Source organism: Oncorhynchus nerka, linkage group LG28 (genome assembly GCF_034236695.1).
Source record: "Oncorhynchus nerka isolate Pitt River linkage group LG28, Oner_Uvic_2.0, whole genome shotgun sequence".
Lineage (NCBI taxonomy): Eukaryota > Metazoa > Chordata > Actinopteri > Salmoniformes > Salmonidae > Oncorhynchus > Oncorhynchus nerka.
The window spans coordinates 15,470,894-15,490,101 of record NC_088423.1 but is presented as its reverse complement, the minus strand read 5'-3'; the positions used below and the strand labels follow the sequence as shown (position 1 = coordinate 15,490,101).

The 19,208-nt window shown below is 45.0% G+C and overlaps 1 protein-coding gene across 1 annotated transcript; it reads left to right on the top strand.

Annotated features, from left to right (window-relative positions):
- Positions 1–202: 202 nt before the first annotated feature.
- Positions 203–18,875, top strand: aco2 (aconitase 2, mitochondrial). Its single transcript, XM_029639978.2, has 17 exons — positions 203–310; positions 1,578–1,720; positions 1,968–2,226; positions 2,586–2,678; positions 2,920–3,078; positions 3,191–3,341; positions 3,553–3,657; positions 4,345–4,436; positions 4,523–4,628; positions 4,846–5,003; positions 5,443–5,516; positions 5,748–5,859; positions 9,871–10,152; positions 10,290–10,481; positions 12,327–12,459; positions 16,733–16,854; positions 17,043–18,875. Exons 1-17 carry the CDS (start codon positions 275–277, stop codon positions 17,172–17,174), a joined length of 2,349 nt encoding a protein of 782 aa, XP_029495838.1. The 5' UTR covers positions 203–274; the 3' UTR covers positions 17,175–18,875.
- The last annotated feature ends 333 nt before the right edge of the window (positions 18,876–19,208 follow it).

The window sequence follows — 19,208 nt, the reverse complement described above, 5'->3', positions numbered from 1 at the left end:
CGCACAGAATTTATCCCGTGGTCATTTTAGCTACATTAACAAAATATTAGATTAGACATTTCAGAGTTTCATTTGTGGCAGTCATATCGCATATTAGTTAAGAACAGTATATTCTATATACATCTCTGAATTAAAAATTCGAGTAGGATCTATAACATCTCTATTTCTAAAACAACTTTACACGTCCGTTCTATTTTCCTGCAAAGACACGCGACTTTGACAGCTGCGAAATCTGACGTCACCTCTGATCGACACATCTTTGTCAGTGAACAAAATGGCGACCTACTGTCTTACCGTTGCTCGGCTCCAGGTAAGCGACAGTTTTTCACTAGTTTAATTGAATTTATGCGCCATCGTTGTGTGAGAATTCACTCTTAAATACAAGTGAAAGCACATTGTTTGTGAATCTTATGTATAGATATGTTTGTTTGAGAGAGTACGATCAAATTCTTGTCGGCCACTGACCCAGGTCATCGTGTCCTGGGTTACCACGAAGCTCGCTAGCTAGCTTCGTCAAGGAGCTCAAGTTTGTCATTGACACACTAATATGGCTATTTAAAGACACTTGTATTGTGTACAGTTTGATGAATATACTCAACTTTAAGATGTTATCGCTCTCTATGTTATTTCAACCGAGGACACGTTTTATTGATTGCAAGGTTAACGCAAGGTTAGGGTACATAGCAACCACACAGGGCGCTGGGATGCACGACGCAGTCTGGCCAGTGACCAAAACAACACCGCTAGAATAGTGTCCCCCATAGAGTTGTCATTGAAACAGTTTGTCATACGAGTCTTAACTGTTTTTTATTTATTTTTTATCTCAAAGCCCAAAGGGAGTGATTGGCCTTATGCTAAACTTCGTCGGCTCTTTTTACTTCTATTTTGATATGTTATAGATATTTTATAGGTGTTTGCTGTTCCTAATATGGTTTGAGTGACAGCACCTCCTTGTCGACACGGAAAGGCACAATACAATTTCAATGATGTATGTCTCGGCTGTTTGTAGTCAGGGATTTTCATTGAAGGACCCATTTAGGGCTGATTATTGACTAAACATCTGAATTTGCCAGATAATTTTCTGCCTGATATTTTATATTTATAATCTGTTTCACCTTGAGTTAGAATCATTCTTTATGTGCTCAACAAGAAAATCTGTCAGTTTATACTGACATTCGTACTATACTTTTTTCTGTTAATAACTCTGACTTTGCTGATAGCTGCTTCATTGAGGAAAAATGTACTTACTGTGATTTTTGGTTGCCCCACCAAGCTATCATAAGATGAATGCACTAACTGGAAGTCGCTCTGGATAAGCGTGTCTGCCGCCTGCTAAAAGACTAAAATATATTGGACAGTCCCATTCACATACTGCACTCTGTACACACGCTTGCGCATAACTTCCTGTAATAAACCCACTCTTCATGCTTTATTTATTGTCTTTTTGCTGGTGCAGGTGCTCTTTGTCATCCAGGGTGGGCTACAGTACTGCAACCAAAGACTTACCTAAATCTAGGCCCAAATTATTTTGATGTACATGTTGTTTTTTGTTCATGTTGAATTAACTCTGTTGTCAGCTTGCCCTGGGCCAGGGTGTGCGGCGTCTGCATGTGTCTGCAGCCTTCAATGCCAAGGCCAAAGTTTCAATGAGCCGCTTTGAGCCCAGCAACTACGTCAGCTATGAGAAGCTCAATGAGAACGTAAACATTGTGCGCAAAAGGTCAGTTTACCCCTCCACCGTTTACATTAGCATGTGTCCCTGTTTCATTCCATGCTTATAGTGAGATGGCCAACAGGCCAGGGTGCCAGTCTGTTTCTGACTTAGCCAACTTCATTGTCTTGCCAAGGCAATGATGGGACTGTAACCCAATTTTTTTTCTGTTCAGTGTCAGCTTTACAATTAAAGCTATTTGTAGCACTTGGCTTTTATATTAACTTAGCACCTTCTCTGCCTTCCTCCCTTCCAGACTCAACCGTCCCCTCACTCTCTCTGAGAAGATCGTCTACGGCCATCTGGATGACCCTGTGGGGCAGGACATCGCCAGGGGGCATACGTACCTACGTCTGCGGCCGGACCGCGTGGCCATGCAGGATGCCACGGCCCAGATGGCCATGCTGCAGTTCATTAGCAGTGGCCTGCCTTGTGTGGCTGTGCCCTCCACTATCCACTGTGATCATCTGATCGAGGCCCAGATCGGAGGAGCCAAGGACCTAGCGAGAGCAAAGGTGAAAGGTCAGGGAAGGCCTGAGCAGGGGATGGATTAAAAAATATATATAGTATTTAACTAGGCAAGTCAGTTAAGAGCAAATTCTTATTTACAATGACGGCCTACACCGGGCCAAACCCGGATGACGCTGGGCCAATTGTGCTCCGCCCTATGGGACTCCCAATTACGTCCGGTTGTGATACAGCCTGGATTTGAACCAGGGTATCTGTGGTGACGCCTCTAGCACTGAGATGCAGTGCCTTAGACCGCTGCGCGGCTCGGGAGACCCAGGACAAGGTCGTCAGTCCTGGTGGCTGGATACAGGAATAGGGAATAATGTACCCATAATAATATTTGGCCTTTTCTCTTGGTCCTTAGGACATTAATGCAGAGGTGTATAACTTCCTGGCCAGTGCTGGAGCCAAATATGGGGTGGGATTCTGGAAACCAGGCTCTGGCATCATCCATCAGGTACTGTAACAAGGCTACTCTGAAATGACACTGAAGCCTCGTGTTTCCCTGGTGTTAATTGCTGGCAGTGCACTCACTTGATAATAGATAAGCTGTCTTTATAGAATTAAGTTCCAAAAGATGTTGATATGAATTTCATTATTTATTCACAGAAGATATTGCACCTTTTTATAATGAAGAGCAGAGCTATCTGTTTACAGTGGTAAGTGCCATAACTGACTCTTATATCTCACCCATTCAGATAATCCTGGAGAACTATGCCTACCCAGGGGTGTTGCTGATTGGCACAGACTCTCACACACCCAATGGTGGTGGACTGGGCTCCATCTGCATTGGAGTGGGAGGGGCTGATGCTGTTGATGTCATGGCTGGCATCCCCTGGGAGCTCAAATGTCCAAAGGTAAGTGGGATTCCCAGTTTATATTGAACACATTTATTTTTCCCCAGTCCCAGTAATGTAGTACAGTATGATACTACATAAACCTCACTAAACCATGTTCTCCTCCTGTCAGGTGATTGGGGTGAAACTGACAGGCAAGCTGTCAGGGTGGACGTCCCCCAAGGACGTGATCCTGAAGGTGGCTGGGATTCTGACCGTGAAGGGGGGTACTGGAGCCATTGTGGAGTACCACGGACCTGGGGTGGATTCCATCTCCTGCACAGGTCTACTGCACACTGTATTACTGTCATTATCTAACTAGGATGGTGACCAGCTGACCACCGCTGCTCTTTGGTCTAATGTACTTCTGTTTTTCTATTTATGGTGTGAGGAGCACAATCATCAATCGACAGTGTTCACTATCAAGCAATATTGTAGGACATTTTGTGTTTGTAGGAATGCCCATAGAAACCCCCAGCATATTGTGTGTTTTAGGAATGGCCACAATCTGCAACATGGGGGCTGAGATTGGAGCCACCACCTCTGTGTTCCCTTACAACCACCGCATGAAGACCTACCTGGAGAAGACTGGCCGCGGAGGTCAGTCCATGTCATCAAACAAGCCTGTCTGTGTGCGCGATGTGCAATGATCTGTCAGGTGATGTGCTGAATATGTTTGTGTGAAGTTCTGGGACTGCATCAAATCAAATTTATTTATATAGCCCTTCGTACATCAGCTGATATCTCAAAGTGCTGTACAGAAACCCAGCCTAAAACCCCAAACAGCAAGCAATGCAGGTGTAGAAGCACAGTGGCTAGGAAAAACTCCCTAGAAAGGCCAAAACCTAGGAAGAAACCTAGAGAGGAACCAGGCTATGTGGGGTGGCCAGTCCTCTTCTGGCTGTGCCGGGTGGAGATTATAACAGAACATGGCCAAGATGTTCAAATGTTCATAAATGACCAGCATGGTTGAATAATAATAAGGCAGAACAGTTGAAACTGGAGCAGCAGCACGGTCAGGTGGACTGGGGACAGCAAGGAGTCATCATGTCAGGTAGTCCTGGGGCATGGTCTTAGGGCTCAGGTCCACCGAAAGAGAGAAGGAGAGAATTAGAGACCGCACACCTAGATTCACACAGGACACCGAATAGGACAGAAGGCACCCTACATAGTGCACTATAAAGGGAATAGGGTGTCATTTGGGACGCTCCCGGGAAGGTTTGTCATTTCTTTATAAGAGATGCTTGATCCATTTATCCGACCCCGTTGCCCTCCCACCCCTCTCAGACATTGCTGCCCTGGCTGACGATTATGCTGACCTGCTGGTTCCAGACCCGGGCTGTGAATATGACTCGATTGTCGAGATCAACCTGGATGAGGTGAGTCCCCTCCCCTGCTCTTTCTCTCTCACATACACACACATACATCCAACCTGACCCGTGCTATCTTTCTCTGTCCTTCCTAGCTGAAGCCCCACATCAACGGGCCCTTCACCCCCGACCTGGCTCACCCCATGGCAGACATTGGGGCCACAGCAGCGAAGAATGGCTGGCCCCTGGAGGTCAAAGTAGGTCAGTGCAGTCTTCAGATCTTTTTGACCTCACAGCTGGCCACTGTGTCTCACCACCATGTGTCTTTGTTCAGACCTTAATATTAATTGGCTATAACTGTGATATTACTATATACTTTATCTGTCTTTAGCCTTATACACAGATATATAGCTGTTCTATTCAATATGAGAAAGTAGACATGCAGTGGGTGGCTGCTTAATCTGTCCCCTCCCCTCAGGTCTGATTGGCAGCTGCACCAACTCCAGTTATGAGGACATGGGCCGCTCTGCCTCCGTGGCCAAACAGGCCTTGGACAAAGGGCTGAAGTGCAAGGCCGCATTTACCATCACCCCCGGGTCTGAACAGATCCGCGCCACCATCGAGAGAGACGGATATGTGAGTCCCTGGTACCAGTAGATGGGAAGGGGATATGACCAGGGTTCGAACTGCAGGGGTGTCTGGGGTGCTGATCTCTCCACCCAACAAATCAGGGCAACAGGATAACAGTTGTAAAATATTGTTGACATCCTCCTAAGTATCAAGGATGTTAACATTGGCCCAGCCCTGCTCTCTATTTTAAGGGCATCGCAAGTAGGGGGTTTGTGATTGGAGCTCTATGTCAAATCAAATCAAATTTATTTATATAGCCCTTCGTACATCAGCTGATATCTCAAAGTGCTGTACAGAAACCCAGCCTAAAACCCCAAACAGCAAGCAATGCAGGTGTATGTTGAGATCCTCAGCAGGAGGATACTGCTGTGTCTTGGGCTCCTCCTGACTGGCCTACTGCTAGCTCCTCCTGACTGAAGATGTATGTATGTATGTTGTTCTGTAGTCCAAGATCCTCGGTGATGTTGGTGGAATGGTCCTGGCCAACGCCTGTGGACCCTGCATTGGACAGTGGGACAGGTAATAGTCAGTTGACTTACTCATTCATGTTCATTCGGTTGACATTCATTTTGAAGTTGAAAGTCTTCTATTAAAAGTGTCTTAAGATATTGCCTGTGTATCAAATGGCACCCTATTCCATATGTAGAGCAGTGCTTTTGACCATGGCCCAAGGGCTCTGGTCAAAAGTAGTGCACTACATATGGAGTAGGGTGCTATCTGGGACCGTGTTAAGTTGTTGTTTCTGTTCAGGCGTGACGTGAAGAAAGGAGAGAAAAACACCATCGTCACGTCTTACAACAGGAACTTCACCGCTAGGAATGATGCCAACCCAGCCACACACGCCTTCGTCGCCTCCCCTGAGGTACTGTTAGGACTGAATATACAAACACCGGGGTTTCCGTTAAGGAAATGTGGCACTGGACATTTGACTGGCAGCATTTTAATTTAACGGACATTTGAGAAATTTACCAGACACATATACATTGGGAGCGTAACCTGATTAGGGCATCAATTCATGGTGCACAGAATGACAGAAATCACATTAAGATTAGGGTTATTCCTCTTAACAGAACATCGAACTCGAGGACGGAAGGGTGTGCGTCCTTCTTACCAAATTCCAATGCGCACTTTTCCTCAGCCAAAATGAGTAAAAAAAGACGACTAATGAACTGCAAAATCACTAGCCTATGTGAATCCCCCATAGTAGAAAAGTTTACCTATTCTATTGGTTAGTTATCATTCTGTGTGAGAAAGAAATAGCTTATTCCAAACACTCTGGGACATTTGTGGGATGATACAATGCATTCGGAAAGTATTCAGACCCCTTGAATTTTATGTTACAAGAAGATAACGAAAGCAAGTTCTCTTTGACAGAACGATTCCATATATTTTTTTAAAAATACGCACATATTTGAAAGTCTTTTATTGGGGGATTGCAATTCTAAAATGGATTAAATTGTTTTTTTCCCTAAAAAATAAATCACATTTACATAAGTGTTCGACCCTTTACTCGGTACTTTGTTGAAGTAACTTTGGCAGCTATTACAGCCTCGAGTCTTCTTGGGTATGACGCTACAAGCTTGGCACACCTGTATTTGGGGAGTTTCTCCCATTCTTCTCTGCAGATCCTCTCAAGCTCTGTCAGGTTGATCTTGGCTGTGTACTTCAAATCAAATTTATTTGTCACATACACATGGTTAGCAGATGTTAATGCGAGTGTAGCGAAATGCTTGTGCTTCTAGTTCCGACAATGCAGTAATAACCAACGAGTAATCTAACCTAACAATTCCAAAACTGCTACCTTATACACACTAGTGTAAAGGGATAAAGAATATGTACATAAAGATAAATGAATGAGTGATGGTACAGAGCGGCATAGGCAAGATGCAGTAGATGGTATTGAGTACAGTATATAGATATGAGATGAGTATGTAAACAAAGTGGCATAGTTTAAAGTGGCTAGTGATACATGTATTACATAAAGATGCAGTAGATGATATAGAGTACAGTATATACGTATACATATGAAATGAATAATGTAGGGTATGTAAACATTATATTAAGTAGCATTGTTTAAAGTGGCTAGTGATATATTTTACATCAATTCCCATCAATTCCCATTATTAAAGTGGCTGGAGTTGAGTCAGTGTGTTGGCAGCAGCCACTCAATGTTAGTGGTGGCTGTTTAACAGTCTGATGGCCTTGAGATAGAAGCTGTTTTTCAGTCTCTCGGTCCCAGCTTTGATGCACCTGTACTGACCTCGCCTTCTGGATGATAGCGGGGTGAACAGGCAGTGGCTCGGGTGGTTGTTGTCCTTGATGATCTTTATGGCCTTCCTGTGACATCGGGTGGTGTAGGTGTTCTGGAGGGCAGGTAGTTTGCCCCCGGTGATGCGTTGTGCAGACCTCACTACCCTTTGGAGAGCCTTACGGTTGTGGGCGGAGCAGTTGCCGTACCAGGCGGTGATACAGCCCGACAGGATGCTCTCGATTGTGCATCTGTAGAAGTTTGTGAGTGCTTTTGGTGACAAGCCGAATTTCTTCAGCCTCCTGAGGTTGAAGAGGCGCTGCTTGCGCCTTCTTCACGATGCTGTCTGTGTGGGTGGACCAATTCAGTTTGTCTGTGATGTGTACGCCGAGGAACTTAACTTACTACCCTCTCCACTACTGTCCCATCGATGTGGATAGGGGGGTGTTCCCTCTGCTGTTTCCTGAAGTCCACAATCATCTCCTTAGTTTTGTTGACGTTGAGTGTGAGGTTATTTTCCTGACACCACACTCAGAGGGCCCTCACCTCCTCCCTGTAGGCCATCTCGTCCCCTACTTAGGGACGTTGTCCTGTTGAAGGTGAACCTTCGCCCCAGTATGAGGTCCTGAGTGCTTTGGAGCAGGTTTTCATCAAGGATCTCTCTGTACTTTGCTTCGTTCATCTTTCACTTGATCCTGACTAGTCTCCCAGTCCCTGCGGCTGAAAAACATCTCCACAGCATGATGCTGCCACCACCGTGCTTCACTGCAGGGATGGTGCCAGGTTTCCTCCAGAAGGTTCTCCCATCTCCACAGAGGAATTCTGGAGATCTGTCAGTGACCATCGAGTTCTTGGTCACCTCCCTGACCAAGCCAGATCTGTGTCTTGACACAATCCTGTCTCGGAGCTCTACGGACAATTCCTGTAGAGCCTTATATAGACCCCTTCCCTTTTTCCAAATCATGTCCAATCAATTGAATTTACCACAAGTGGACTCCAATCAAGGATGATCAATGTAAACAGGATGCACCTGAGCTCAAAAAAGTAACTTATTTTTGCTTTGTCATTATGGGGTATTGTGTGTAGAGTGAGGACTTTTATTTAATCCAACATTTGGAAAAGGGAAGGGGTCTGAAATACTTCCCGAATGCACTGTGTTTTCAAAATGCATACGGTCTCCAGCTCATTGCAAAGTGGTGTGAAGCTGAAGCCTGCCTACCTATATGCACTTGAATGGCGAATGGGAAGCATGCTTCAATTACCAGTTGATAAATATAAAAACAGGCGATTTGCAATTAGAATTGTTATGCAATGATTGGGCTTATAAAAGCACAACAGCAGAAAGAAATTAGCTGTTTGAGAAGCTGTAGCTGACAGATTTTCCACTCATAGGTTCTATCTTCCTCGACTTCGGCGATGTCATCTACAAAATAGCTTCCAACATTCTACTCAGACTGCATCCAGTTTGCTATCACAGTGCCATCCGTTTTGTTACCAAATCACCTTATACCACCCACCACTGCGACCTGTATGCTCTAGTCGGCTGGCCCTTGCTACATATTTGTTGCCAGACCCACTGGCTCCAGGTCATCTATAAGTCTATACTAGGTAAATCTCCGGCTTATTTCAGTTCACTGGTCACGATAACAACACCCACCCATAGCACATGTTCCAGCAGGTATATTTCACTGATCATCCTCAAAGCCAACACCTCATTTGGTCTCCTTTCCTTCCAGTTCTCTGCTGCCAGTGACTGGAACAAATTGCAAAAATCGCTGGAGTTGGAGACTTTCATTTCCCTCAACAACTTTAAACATCAACTATCTGAGCAGCTAACCGATCGCTGCAGCTGTACATAGTCCATCTGTAAATAGCCCACCCAATCTACCTACCTCATCCCCATACTGTTTTTTAAATTTTATTTACTTTTCTGCTCTTTTGCACACCAGTATCTCTACTTGCACATGATCATCTGCTCATTTATCACTTCAGTGTTAATCTGCTAAATTGTAATTATTCGCTCCTATGGCCTATTTATTGCCTACCTCCTCATGCCTTTTGCACACACTGTATATAGACTCTTTTTTTCTGCTGTGTCATTGACTTGTTTATTGTGTCATTGACTGTACGCTTGTTTATTCCATGTATAAATCTGTGTTGTTGTCTGTCACACTGTTTTGCTTTATCTTGGCCAGGTCGCAGTTGCAAATGAGAACTTGTTCTCAACTAGCCTACCTGGTTAAATAAAGGTGAAATAATGTGCGCGTGTGATAAACACAACCACTAACAAAAATAGACACGAGCCAATTTAATTCCACAAAATCATGCAACTTATAGATCGATAAGCATTACATGTTATATGTATTTCCATCAATGAATAGGCTAAAAAGCATTATTTTGTAATGTGTTTCTTTTTTTTTCTGGCCGGCGCCAGTTAGGGCCGTTGTCCTGTTGTATTTATCTGTTTTTTTATTTTTTTTTATTACCGGCTAATAGATACCTTGACACACACACACTGCTTCTTTGCTGATTCGCCTTCATACTGTTCTCACTCACTCCCATGATAGATATTGTACACCGGTAAACACTACACACTACCAACTACTTTGTCCTCTCCTCCTCCAGATCGTCACAGCCCTGGCAATAGCAGGAACCCTGGATTTCAACCCCGAGGTTGACTACCTCACTGCCGCCAACGGAGAGAAGTTCAAGCTGGAGCCTCCCAGCGCAGACGAGCTGCCCAAGTTGGACTTTGACCCTGGTCAGGACACCTACCAGCACCCCCCTGCAGAGGGTGGATCCAAGCTGAGGGTGGACGTCAGCCCCACTAGCACCCGGCTGCAGCTGCTGGAGCCCTTTGACAAGTGGGCGGGCGGAGATCTGGAGGACCTACAAGTCCTCATCAAGGTCAGGGGTAAAAGGGGGAAAACTAGGGTCTGTTCAGGAGGGTGCAAAGTTGCATATCTTTCTGATTTAAAAATATATTTCTGGTCAAACTTACTCTTTCTTGCATCCCACCATGCTCGCTCTCTCTGTCCATCCAGGTGAAGGGGAAGTGCACCACAGACCACATCAGTGCTGCCGGCCCCTGGCTAAAGTTCCGTGGTCACCTTGACAACATCTCTAACAACATGCTGATCGGAGCAGTCAACATCGAGAACGACGGCATCAACAAGATCAAGAACCAGCTGACTGGAGAGTATGGCGGTGTTCCTGACGTCGCCCGCCATTACAAGGTTAGCTCTCCGGATGATGAACCTTGACCCCTGGCTCAAACAACATCCTCACTTGAGATTAAAAAGTGTACCCTCGGGGGCCTCCCGGGTGGCGCAGTGGTTAAGGGCGCTGTACTGCAGCGCCAGCTGTGCCATCAGAGACTCTGGGTTCGCACCCAGGCTCTGTCGTAACTGTCTGCGACCGGGAGGTCTGTGGGGCGACGCACAATTAACCTAGCGTCGTCCGGGTTAAGGAGGGCTTGGCCGGTAGGGATGTCCTTGTCTCATCGCGCACCAGCGACTCCTGTGGCGGGCCGGGCGCACTGCGCGCTAACCAAGGTTGCCAGGTGCGGCTGGCTTCCGGGTTGGATGCGCGCTGTGTTAAGAAGCAGTGCGGCTTGTGTATCGGAGGACGCATGACTTTCAACCTTCGAGCCCGTACGGGAGTTGTAACGATGAGACAAGATAGTAGCTACTAAAACAATTGGATACCACGAAAAAGGGGTCAAATTGAAAATAAAATAAAAAAGTGTACCCTCCTGAGTGACGCAGTGGTGTAAGGCACATCGCAGTGCTAGCTGTGCCATTAGAGATCCTGGTTCGAGTCCAAGCTCTGTCGCGACCAGGAGACCCATGGCCTAGCGTCGCCCGGGTTAGGGGAGGGTTTGGCTGGCAGGGACATCCTTGTCCCATCGCGCTCTAGCGACTCCTGTGGCGGGCGCATGCACGCTGACACGGTCGACAGGTGTAATGTGTTTCCTCCAGGTTAAGCGGGCATTGTGTAGTGCGGATGCATGGCTCTCGACCTTTGTAACTCCCGTACGGACTCGGGAGAGGCAGGACTGTTACTACCAATTGGATACCATGAAATTAGGGCTAAAAATTTGATTTAAATGTCCCTTTTGAAAGTATGCTGTGCGCTTTTTATAGATACAGAATACCCATAAACATTTGGCCATCCGTGTAGGAAATAGCAATGATTATAAATCCATAATAATACATACATTATCACCTAATGTTGTGTTAGATCTTTTTACCAACTTAAGTTCTTGTGAACATTACAAGTTTTGAATTTCTATTTATGGCCTGTAGGCCTAATTGACCTGAGCTCATACAACTTGTTTTTGAGTAAAAGAAAGTGTAATTTATGGATTATTTTGACTATAACAAATACTCAGATTAAATATATTGTGCTATTTATCACAGACTGTTTTGTGTCAAAGTTTAACAAGGACTCTCTCCTCACCAGTGTCATGATCAAAGATATGCTCAAGAGCCTCACATACAGTATATCGTTTGGTCATTGTGCTGCCACAGAATGAATTGTGAGCAAGGCCTTAATCTTTATATACCTGAGCTGCGACAAAAGTTCTATATATTATTAAAACTATGTTGCAATTATTTGTGAGAATGCCAACGTGTAGTTCCCGTGGGGGAAAGATTCTATTGGGGAAAGGTTCCCGTGGGGGTTGCCATGGAAGCCAATATATTTAATCTGAGTGTGTGTGTGCTCAAACACACATGCATGTGGGGGTCTTGGAGAGGAAGTGTGTCCATCTGATGAATGGGCATGTGCCTGAACTCAATTTTATATACTAAATGTAGTCTCACCCATTGATTTCTTATGACCGGTCATTTTTGACCAGGAACACCACAGGTGTACAAAAGTTAAATAATTGTAAAAACATTTTTTTTAAATGAAAATCCTAAATTTTGTGTGTTCAGATGCCCTGCGTGAACAAAGTCATGGAACCTTATGACAATCAGATTAATTGAACTACATTTTTCAGAGAGAACTTCGGTCCAATTTGACCGGAACACAACAGGAGGGTTAATAGTTTCCCTGATGTGTTTGATCTCTCCCAGGCCAACGGTCTGTCGTGGGTGGTTGTGGGAGATGACAACTATGGTGAGGGATCCAGCAGAGAGCATGCCGCCCTGGAGCCCAGACACCTGGGAGGAAGATGCATTATCGTCAAAAGCTTCGCCAGGATCCACGGTAACATTAAGCACAGGCCAAAAGGGACCGTGTGCACGTCTTTAGAACATTGCAACTACACTGCTAAAAAAATAAAGGGAACACTAAAATAACACATCCTAGATCTGAATGAATGAAATATTCTTATTAAATACTTTTTTCTTTACATAGTTGAATGTGCTGACAACAAAATCACACACAAATGATCAATGGAAATCAAATTTATCAACCCATGGAGGTCTGGATTTGGAGTCACACTCAAAATTAAAGTGGAAAACCACACTACAGGCTGATCCAAATTTGATGTAATGTCCTTAAAACAAGTCAAAATGAGGCTCAGTAATGTGTGTGGCCTCCACGTGCCTGTATGACCTCCCTACAACGCCTGGGCATGCTCCTGATGAGGTGGCGGATGGTCTCCTGAGGGATCTCCTCCCAGACCTAGACTAAAGCATCCGCCAACTCCTGGACAGTCTGTGATGCAACGTGGTGTTGGTGGATGGAGCGAGACATGATGTCCCAGATGTGCTCAATTGGATTCAGGTCTGGGGAACGGGCGGGCCAGTCCATAGCATCAATGCCTTCCTCTTGCAGGAACTGCTGACACACTCCAGCCACATGAGGTCTAGCATTGTCTTGCATTAGGAGGAACCCAGGGCCAACCGCACCAGCATATGGTCTCACAAGGGGTCTGAGGATCTCATCTCGGATCTCATGGCAGTCAGGCTACCTCTGGCGAGCACACGGAGGGCTCTGCGGCCCCCCAAATAAATGCCACCCCACACCATGACTGACCCACCGCCAAACCGGTCATGCTGGAGGATGTTGCAGGCAGCAGAACGTTCTCCACGGCGTCTCCAGGCTCTGTCACGTCAGTCACATGCTCAATGTGAACCTGCTTTCATCGGTGAAGAGCACAGGGCGCCAGTGGCGAATTTGCCAATCTCTCTGGCAAATGCCAAACGTCCTGCACGGTGTTGGGCTGTAAGCACAACCGCCACCTGTGGATGTCGGGCCCTCATACCACCCTCATGGAGTCTGTTTCTGACCATTTGAGCAGACACATGCACATTTGTGGCCTGCTGGAGGTCATTTTGCAGGGCTCTGGCAGTGCTCCTCCTTGCACAAAGGCGAAGGTAGCAGTCCTGCTGCTCCACGTCTCCTGGTAGCGCCTCCATGCTCTGGACACTACGCTGACAGAAACGGCAAACCTTCTTGCCACAGCTCGCATTGATGTGCCATCCTGGATGAGCTGTACTACCTGAGCCACTTGTGTGGGTTGTAGACTCCGTCTCATGCTACCACTAGAGTGAAAGCACCGCCAGCATTCAAAAGTGACCAAAACATCAGCCAGGAAGCATAGGAACTGAGAAGTGGTCTGTGGTCCCCACCTGCAGAACCACTCCTTTATTGGGGGTGTCTTGCTAAATGCCTGTAATTTCCACCTGTTGTCTATTCCATTTGCACAACAGCATGTGAAATTTATTGTCAATCAGTGTTGCTTCCTAAGTGGACAGTTTGATTACACAGAAGTGTGATTGACTTGGAGTTACATTGTGTTGTTTAAGTGTTCCCTTTATTTTTATGAGCAGTGTACATTGCTTCCTTCCCAACATCCACTCAAATACAGGGATGCAAAGTCATTGCTTTTTGGCGATATTCACCGGTTTGATCTCAAAATAGACCATCCAAGTGAATCATGTAGATCCGAAGGGGAGGGGGCGTGTCTCGTATCGAAATCATTGACTGAGCCTCTGGGCTCGGCACAGAAAGTTAGATGTATGGAACATTAATTGTACCGTTTATCATAACATGCTACTTTCTGAAGTAATGCCTGTTTATTTGCACCTACAGTACCAGTCAAAGGTTTGGACACCTACTCATTCAAGGATTTTTCTCTATGTTTACTATTTTTTACATTGTATAATAAGAGTGAAGACATCAAAACTGAAATAACACGTGGAAGCATGTAGTAACCAAATCAAAATATGAGTTTCTTCAAAGTAGCACCCTTTGCCTTGATGACAGCTTTGCACACTCTCGGCATTCTCTCAACCAGCTTCATGAGGAATGCTTTTCCAACTCTCTTGAAGGAGTTCCCACATATGCTGAGCACTTTTTGCCTGCTTTTCCTTCACTCTGCGGTCCAATTCATCCCAAACCATCTCAATTGGGTTGAGGTCGGGAGATTGGAGTCCAGGTCATCTGATGCAGTGCCATCACACTCCTTGGTCAAATAGCCCGTACACAGGTGTTTTGGGACATTGTCCTGTTGAAAAACAAATGATAGTCGCTACAGAATGCTGTGGTAGCCATGCTGGTTAAGTGTGCCTTGAATTCTAAATTAAAGACAGTGTCACCAGTAAAGCACCATCACACCACCTCCTCCATGCTTCACAGTGGGAACCACACATGCAGAGATCATCTGTTCACCTACTCACGGCGGTTGGAACCAAAAATCTCAAATTTGGACTCACCAGACCAAAGGACAGCTTTCCACTTGTCTAATGTGTTTCTTGGCCCAAGCAAGTCTCTTCTTATTGGTGTCCTAGTCGTGGTTTCTTTGCAGCAATTCAATGAAAGCAGTCTCCTCTGAACAGTGGATGTGTCTGTTACTTGAACTCTGATGCATTTATTTGGGTTGCAATTTCTGAGACTGGTAACTCTGATGAACTTATCCTCTGCTACAGAGGTAACTCTGGGTCTTCCTTTCCTGTGGTGGTCCTCATGATAGCCAGTTTCCTCATAGAGCTTGATGGTTTTTGTGACTGCACTTGAAGAAACGTTCAAAGTTCTTGACATGTTCCAGATTGACTGACCTTCATGTCTTAAAGTAGTGATGGACTGTCATTTCTCTTTGCTTATTTGAGCTGTTCTTGCCATAATATGGACTTGGTCTTTTACCAAATAGGGCTATCTTCTTTATACCACCCTTTACCTTGTCACAACACAACTGATTGGCTCAAACCATCAAGAAGGAAAGAAATTCCACAAATTCACTTTTAACAAGGCACACCTGTAAATTGAAATGCATTCTGGTTGAGCGACTGCCTAGAGTGTGCAAAGCTGTCATCAAGTCAAAGGGTGGCTAATTTGAAGAATATTATATATATTTTGATTTGTTTAACACTGTTTTGGTTACTATGTGATTCCATATGTGATATTTCATAGTTGTGATGTATTCACTATAATTCTATAATGTATACAATAGTAAAAATAAAGAAACCCTTGAATGAGTCGGTGTCCAAACTTTTGACTGGTACCGTATGATGTGTAAGCAGTTGGCATGCCTAAAAAGTCATTTCTAAAGGCTTTTCCAGAACCTTCTCAATTAAACGTTGCCTACCTGGCAGAATGATATCATTATGAATCTGGTGGGCTTTTGTTTTGTAGACTCTCCCATCCCCAGACCTCAAAATGTCTCCCTTTGTGGTTTAAACATTGTTGTGGACTTAGAACATCCAATTTAGTTTTTCTACCTTTCTTTTGTTTTGAAAACCTGAAGGAGAAAAAAACTAATTTGGCAACAAAGATTTTATAGTTCCCTATGTCTTCCTGTCGGTGGAGACATTATAATTTAATGTCATGATAAACCTTAAGCGCCTAGGCTTCCTGAGTGGCACAGTGGTCGAAGGCACTATCGCAGTGCTAGCTGTGCCACTAGAGATCCTGGATCGAGTCTAGGCTCTGTTGCAGCCGGCCGCGACCGGGAGATCCATGGCGCGACTCTCAATTGGCCCAGCGTTGTTCAGGTTAGGGGAGGGTTTGGCAGGCAGGGATGTCCTTGTCCCATCGTGCACTAGCGACTCCTGTGGCGTGCCGGGCGCAGTGCACACTGACATGGTCGCCAGGTGTACGGTGTTTCCTCCGTCACGTTGGTGTGGCTGGCTTCCGGGTTAAGCGGGCATTGTGTCAAAACGCAGTAGGACACACGGCTCTCGACCTTCGCCTCTCCCGAGTCCGTACGGGAGTTGCAGCGATGGGACAAGACTGTAACTACCAATTGGGGAGCAAAAGGGGGTAATGTACAAATATATATTTTTTAAATAAACAACCCTGCGCTGACCCCCCCCCCCATGACACAATTTTTCTGTCTTGTGAGTTGGGAAGTTGGAGTATTCAGATTAACAAATGCATAATATACACTTAATTATTCTCTGAACTGGCAAATGGATTTTCTTGCACTTCACAATGAATTTGTGTTTCTGTACTGGGGAAAAAGTTACATTTTGGGGGGGGATCCTCACCAGTTTGCTTTCCTGAAGCTAACCTTTTTTCTTTCTTCTATCTGCAGAGACTAATCTGAAGAAACAGGGTATGCTGCCCCTGACCTTCCAGATCCCTGCTGACTACGACAAAATCCGACCAGACGACAAGATCTCCATCAAAGGACTCGCAAACTTCACCCCAGGAAAAGTGAGTGGTGTAAATGCCAATCTGTAGGCTTTAGTTTCAGCCCATCATGATTACATCTGATTTAACTAATCATGGTCTAAATTAGACAAGATCTGAACCAGCCAGCTCCAGTGTTTAGGCTTGAAGTTTGTTTCCAGATAAGGTTCACCATGTATGTCTGTCTAACTTTGTGTTGCTGCCCCCTCCAGCCCCTGTCTGCAGTAGTGAAGCACAGTGACGGCAGCAAAGATGACTTCCAGCTGAACCACACCTTCAACGAGACACAGATCGAGTGGTTCCAGGCCGGCTCCGCTCTCAACAGGATGAAGGAACTCCAGTAACTGGAGAGGAAGATCTACGGATACAGGGGGAGGCGTGGAGAAGATGGGGGACACTGGTTAGGCAGAGATGGGGGCAGGTTCAGTGTAAAGACACGGGATGTGTTTCAATCTTAAACGGCTTCCTTTCCTCCTCCTTATGTTCGTTACCCTGATCTGAAGGTAAATTTGAATGACTATCTGCTCCATTTAACCAATCAGTGATAAGTAGGGAAAGGAGGAGAGGAAACTATTTAAAGAGTATTGAGACATGGCCATGGTAAAGAATAAAAGCCACACCCCCTTAGATTATATGAAGCTTCCGGTCCAGTCCAATCATCAACCACTGCATGTGTCATCCGCTGCCCACACCGTAGAGAGTCCAACAACTTCTCATATGTAAGAGACATGTTTAACCTCGCAGTACAGACGACAGGAGTGCGTAGACACAGGCCAGTACTACTGTACAGTTTAAGGTAGTGTGAATTGCTGTAGTAGACTCAGATACTGTTTACAAAGGAAGGCTTACCGTTTTTGAGACACACACCAACACGTTCTTCTTTGAGTGGAACGGTAACCTAACACACTGCCAACTGCAGCTCCTCCAGTTATCACAGCTGTTCAAACAGTCCATCCAAACTGTAGTTGCTCATCTGGTCTCTGAGTCTAACGCTGTATCTGTCACAGGCTGCATGAGATATCTGCTTTAGTGATTGTGTGATGGAGTGTTTGCTTTGTCCTTTCAGCTCCATCCACACCCTGTAAGCTGCTGTTAATTTTCTTGTAGTCTCAAAGACTAGAATACACAGACTGGTTAACACACAGCAAACGGACATCTGTGTATGTATGTGTTGTTTATATATTAATTAGTGTGTATGCGTTAACTCTTCGTAACAACAGCCAATCTCCATAACACCCCTGTGCTTTTGGATCTTACTGAATATTACCACACTGGTCAAAGCTTCCAATATTTTAGAGTGATTACTTACCTATTTTTCCTCTAAAAGCTTGGATGTGCATTAAAGTGGTGTTTTGCTCGTTTTGTATTTTGGTCTCCTCTGGAGAAACGTGTTATTTGGATTACCAGACGCTTTCGTGCTGTTCTGTGTATTTTTGAGTGCCTTTTCTTTTTTTGGGGGGGGTGTTGTTATGTTAGGGTGCAGAGTTTGTCCTGGTCAGGGAAAATCTCCTGGCCCTTATGCGTTTTCCATTGTGTCTTTATCACAGAAGTGAACCCCTGTGTCAAAGCTAGATACTGCTGGACCAGTTGTTCCCAACTAGGGGTACTCCAGGCAGAGAGAGATTCAGTTGGTGGTACAGTAACCGAAAAAGGTTAGAAACCACTGCACAACTCCCATTGCTTGGCAGTGAATGGGAACTCTCTCAAACACACTAGCTAACTCTGCTTAGAAACATTGCAACAATGAATTACAATTATGAATTTCTGTAAAGTTATTAACCACATTGAAACATTGACTCCAACAGCATTAAAATTGTGACCACGGGCAGCAACTTTCTGAGTCTGTTTTGGTGTGTTCTGCTTTGTAATAATCTCCATTGTATACCATCACCACTCCCCTCCTGTCTACAGTATTGAATGTGTCTGGATCATGTATATTTAAATATTTTTGGTTTTCCTGTTTTTTTTTTCTCTGATGTTGAATAAATTAGTGTTATTCAGTCACGGTGGGTTGTAAAATAAACTGACATTTCAATGAATATAGACCACTGCTTCTGTGGGTTAAGTTGTGTTGTCTGGAGTTTTCCTTTGTTCATTTGTGTGTGGGGTTGAGCGAGAACCCAGCAAACCAACATTCGTTCTGCAAAAGTTCCCTGAACATTCGTTAGGTTGCGGCAAATGTTTTCATAACACCAAAACTGCCCAGTCGTGCTGATGATTATAGAATGTTTGTATAAAACTTTTGCCTGATGTTGAAAGAACGTTCCTAGAACACAATTACGTGATAATGCCTGAGAAGCCGGTGTTTGGAGGATATTGGCACAGGTAATTAGGCCTGAGACAAAGTCGAGGCATCGTTCTTATCCCTTGCAACATTC

Excerpts from the sequence above, each read along its gene's own strand:
- aco2 (XM_029639978.2), top strand. The coding sequence starts at position 275 with ATGGCGACCTACTGTCTTACCGTTGCTCGGCTCCAG. Across the intron at positions 5,004-5,442 it reads CCATCGAGAGAGACGGATAT|TCCAAGATCCTCGGTGATGT; the intron begins GTGAGTCCCTGG and ends GTTGTTCTGTAG. Across the intron at positions 10,482-12,326 it reads ACGTCGCCCGCCATTACAAG|GCCAACGGTCTGTCGTGGGT; the intron begins GTTAGCTCTCCG and ends GATCTCTCCCAG.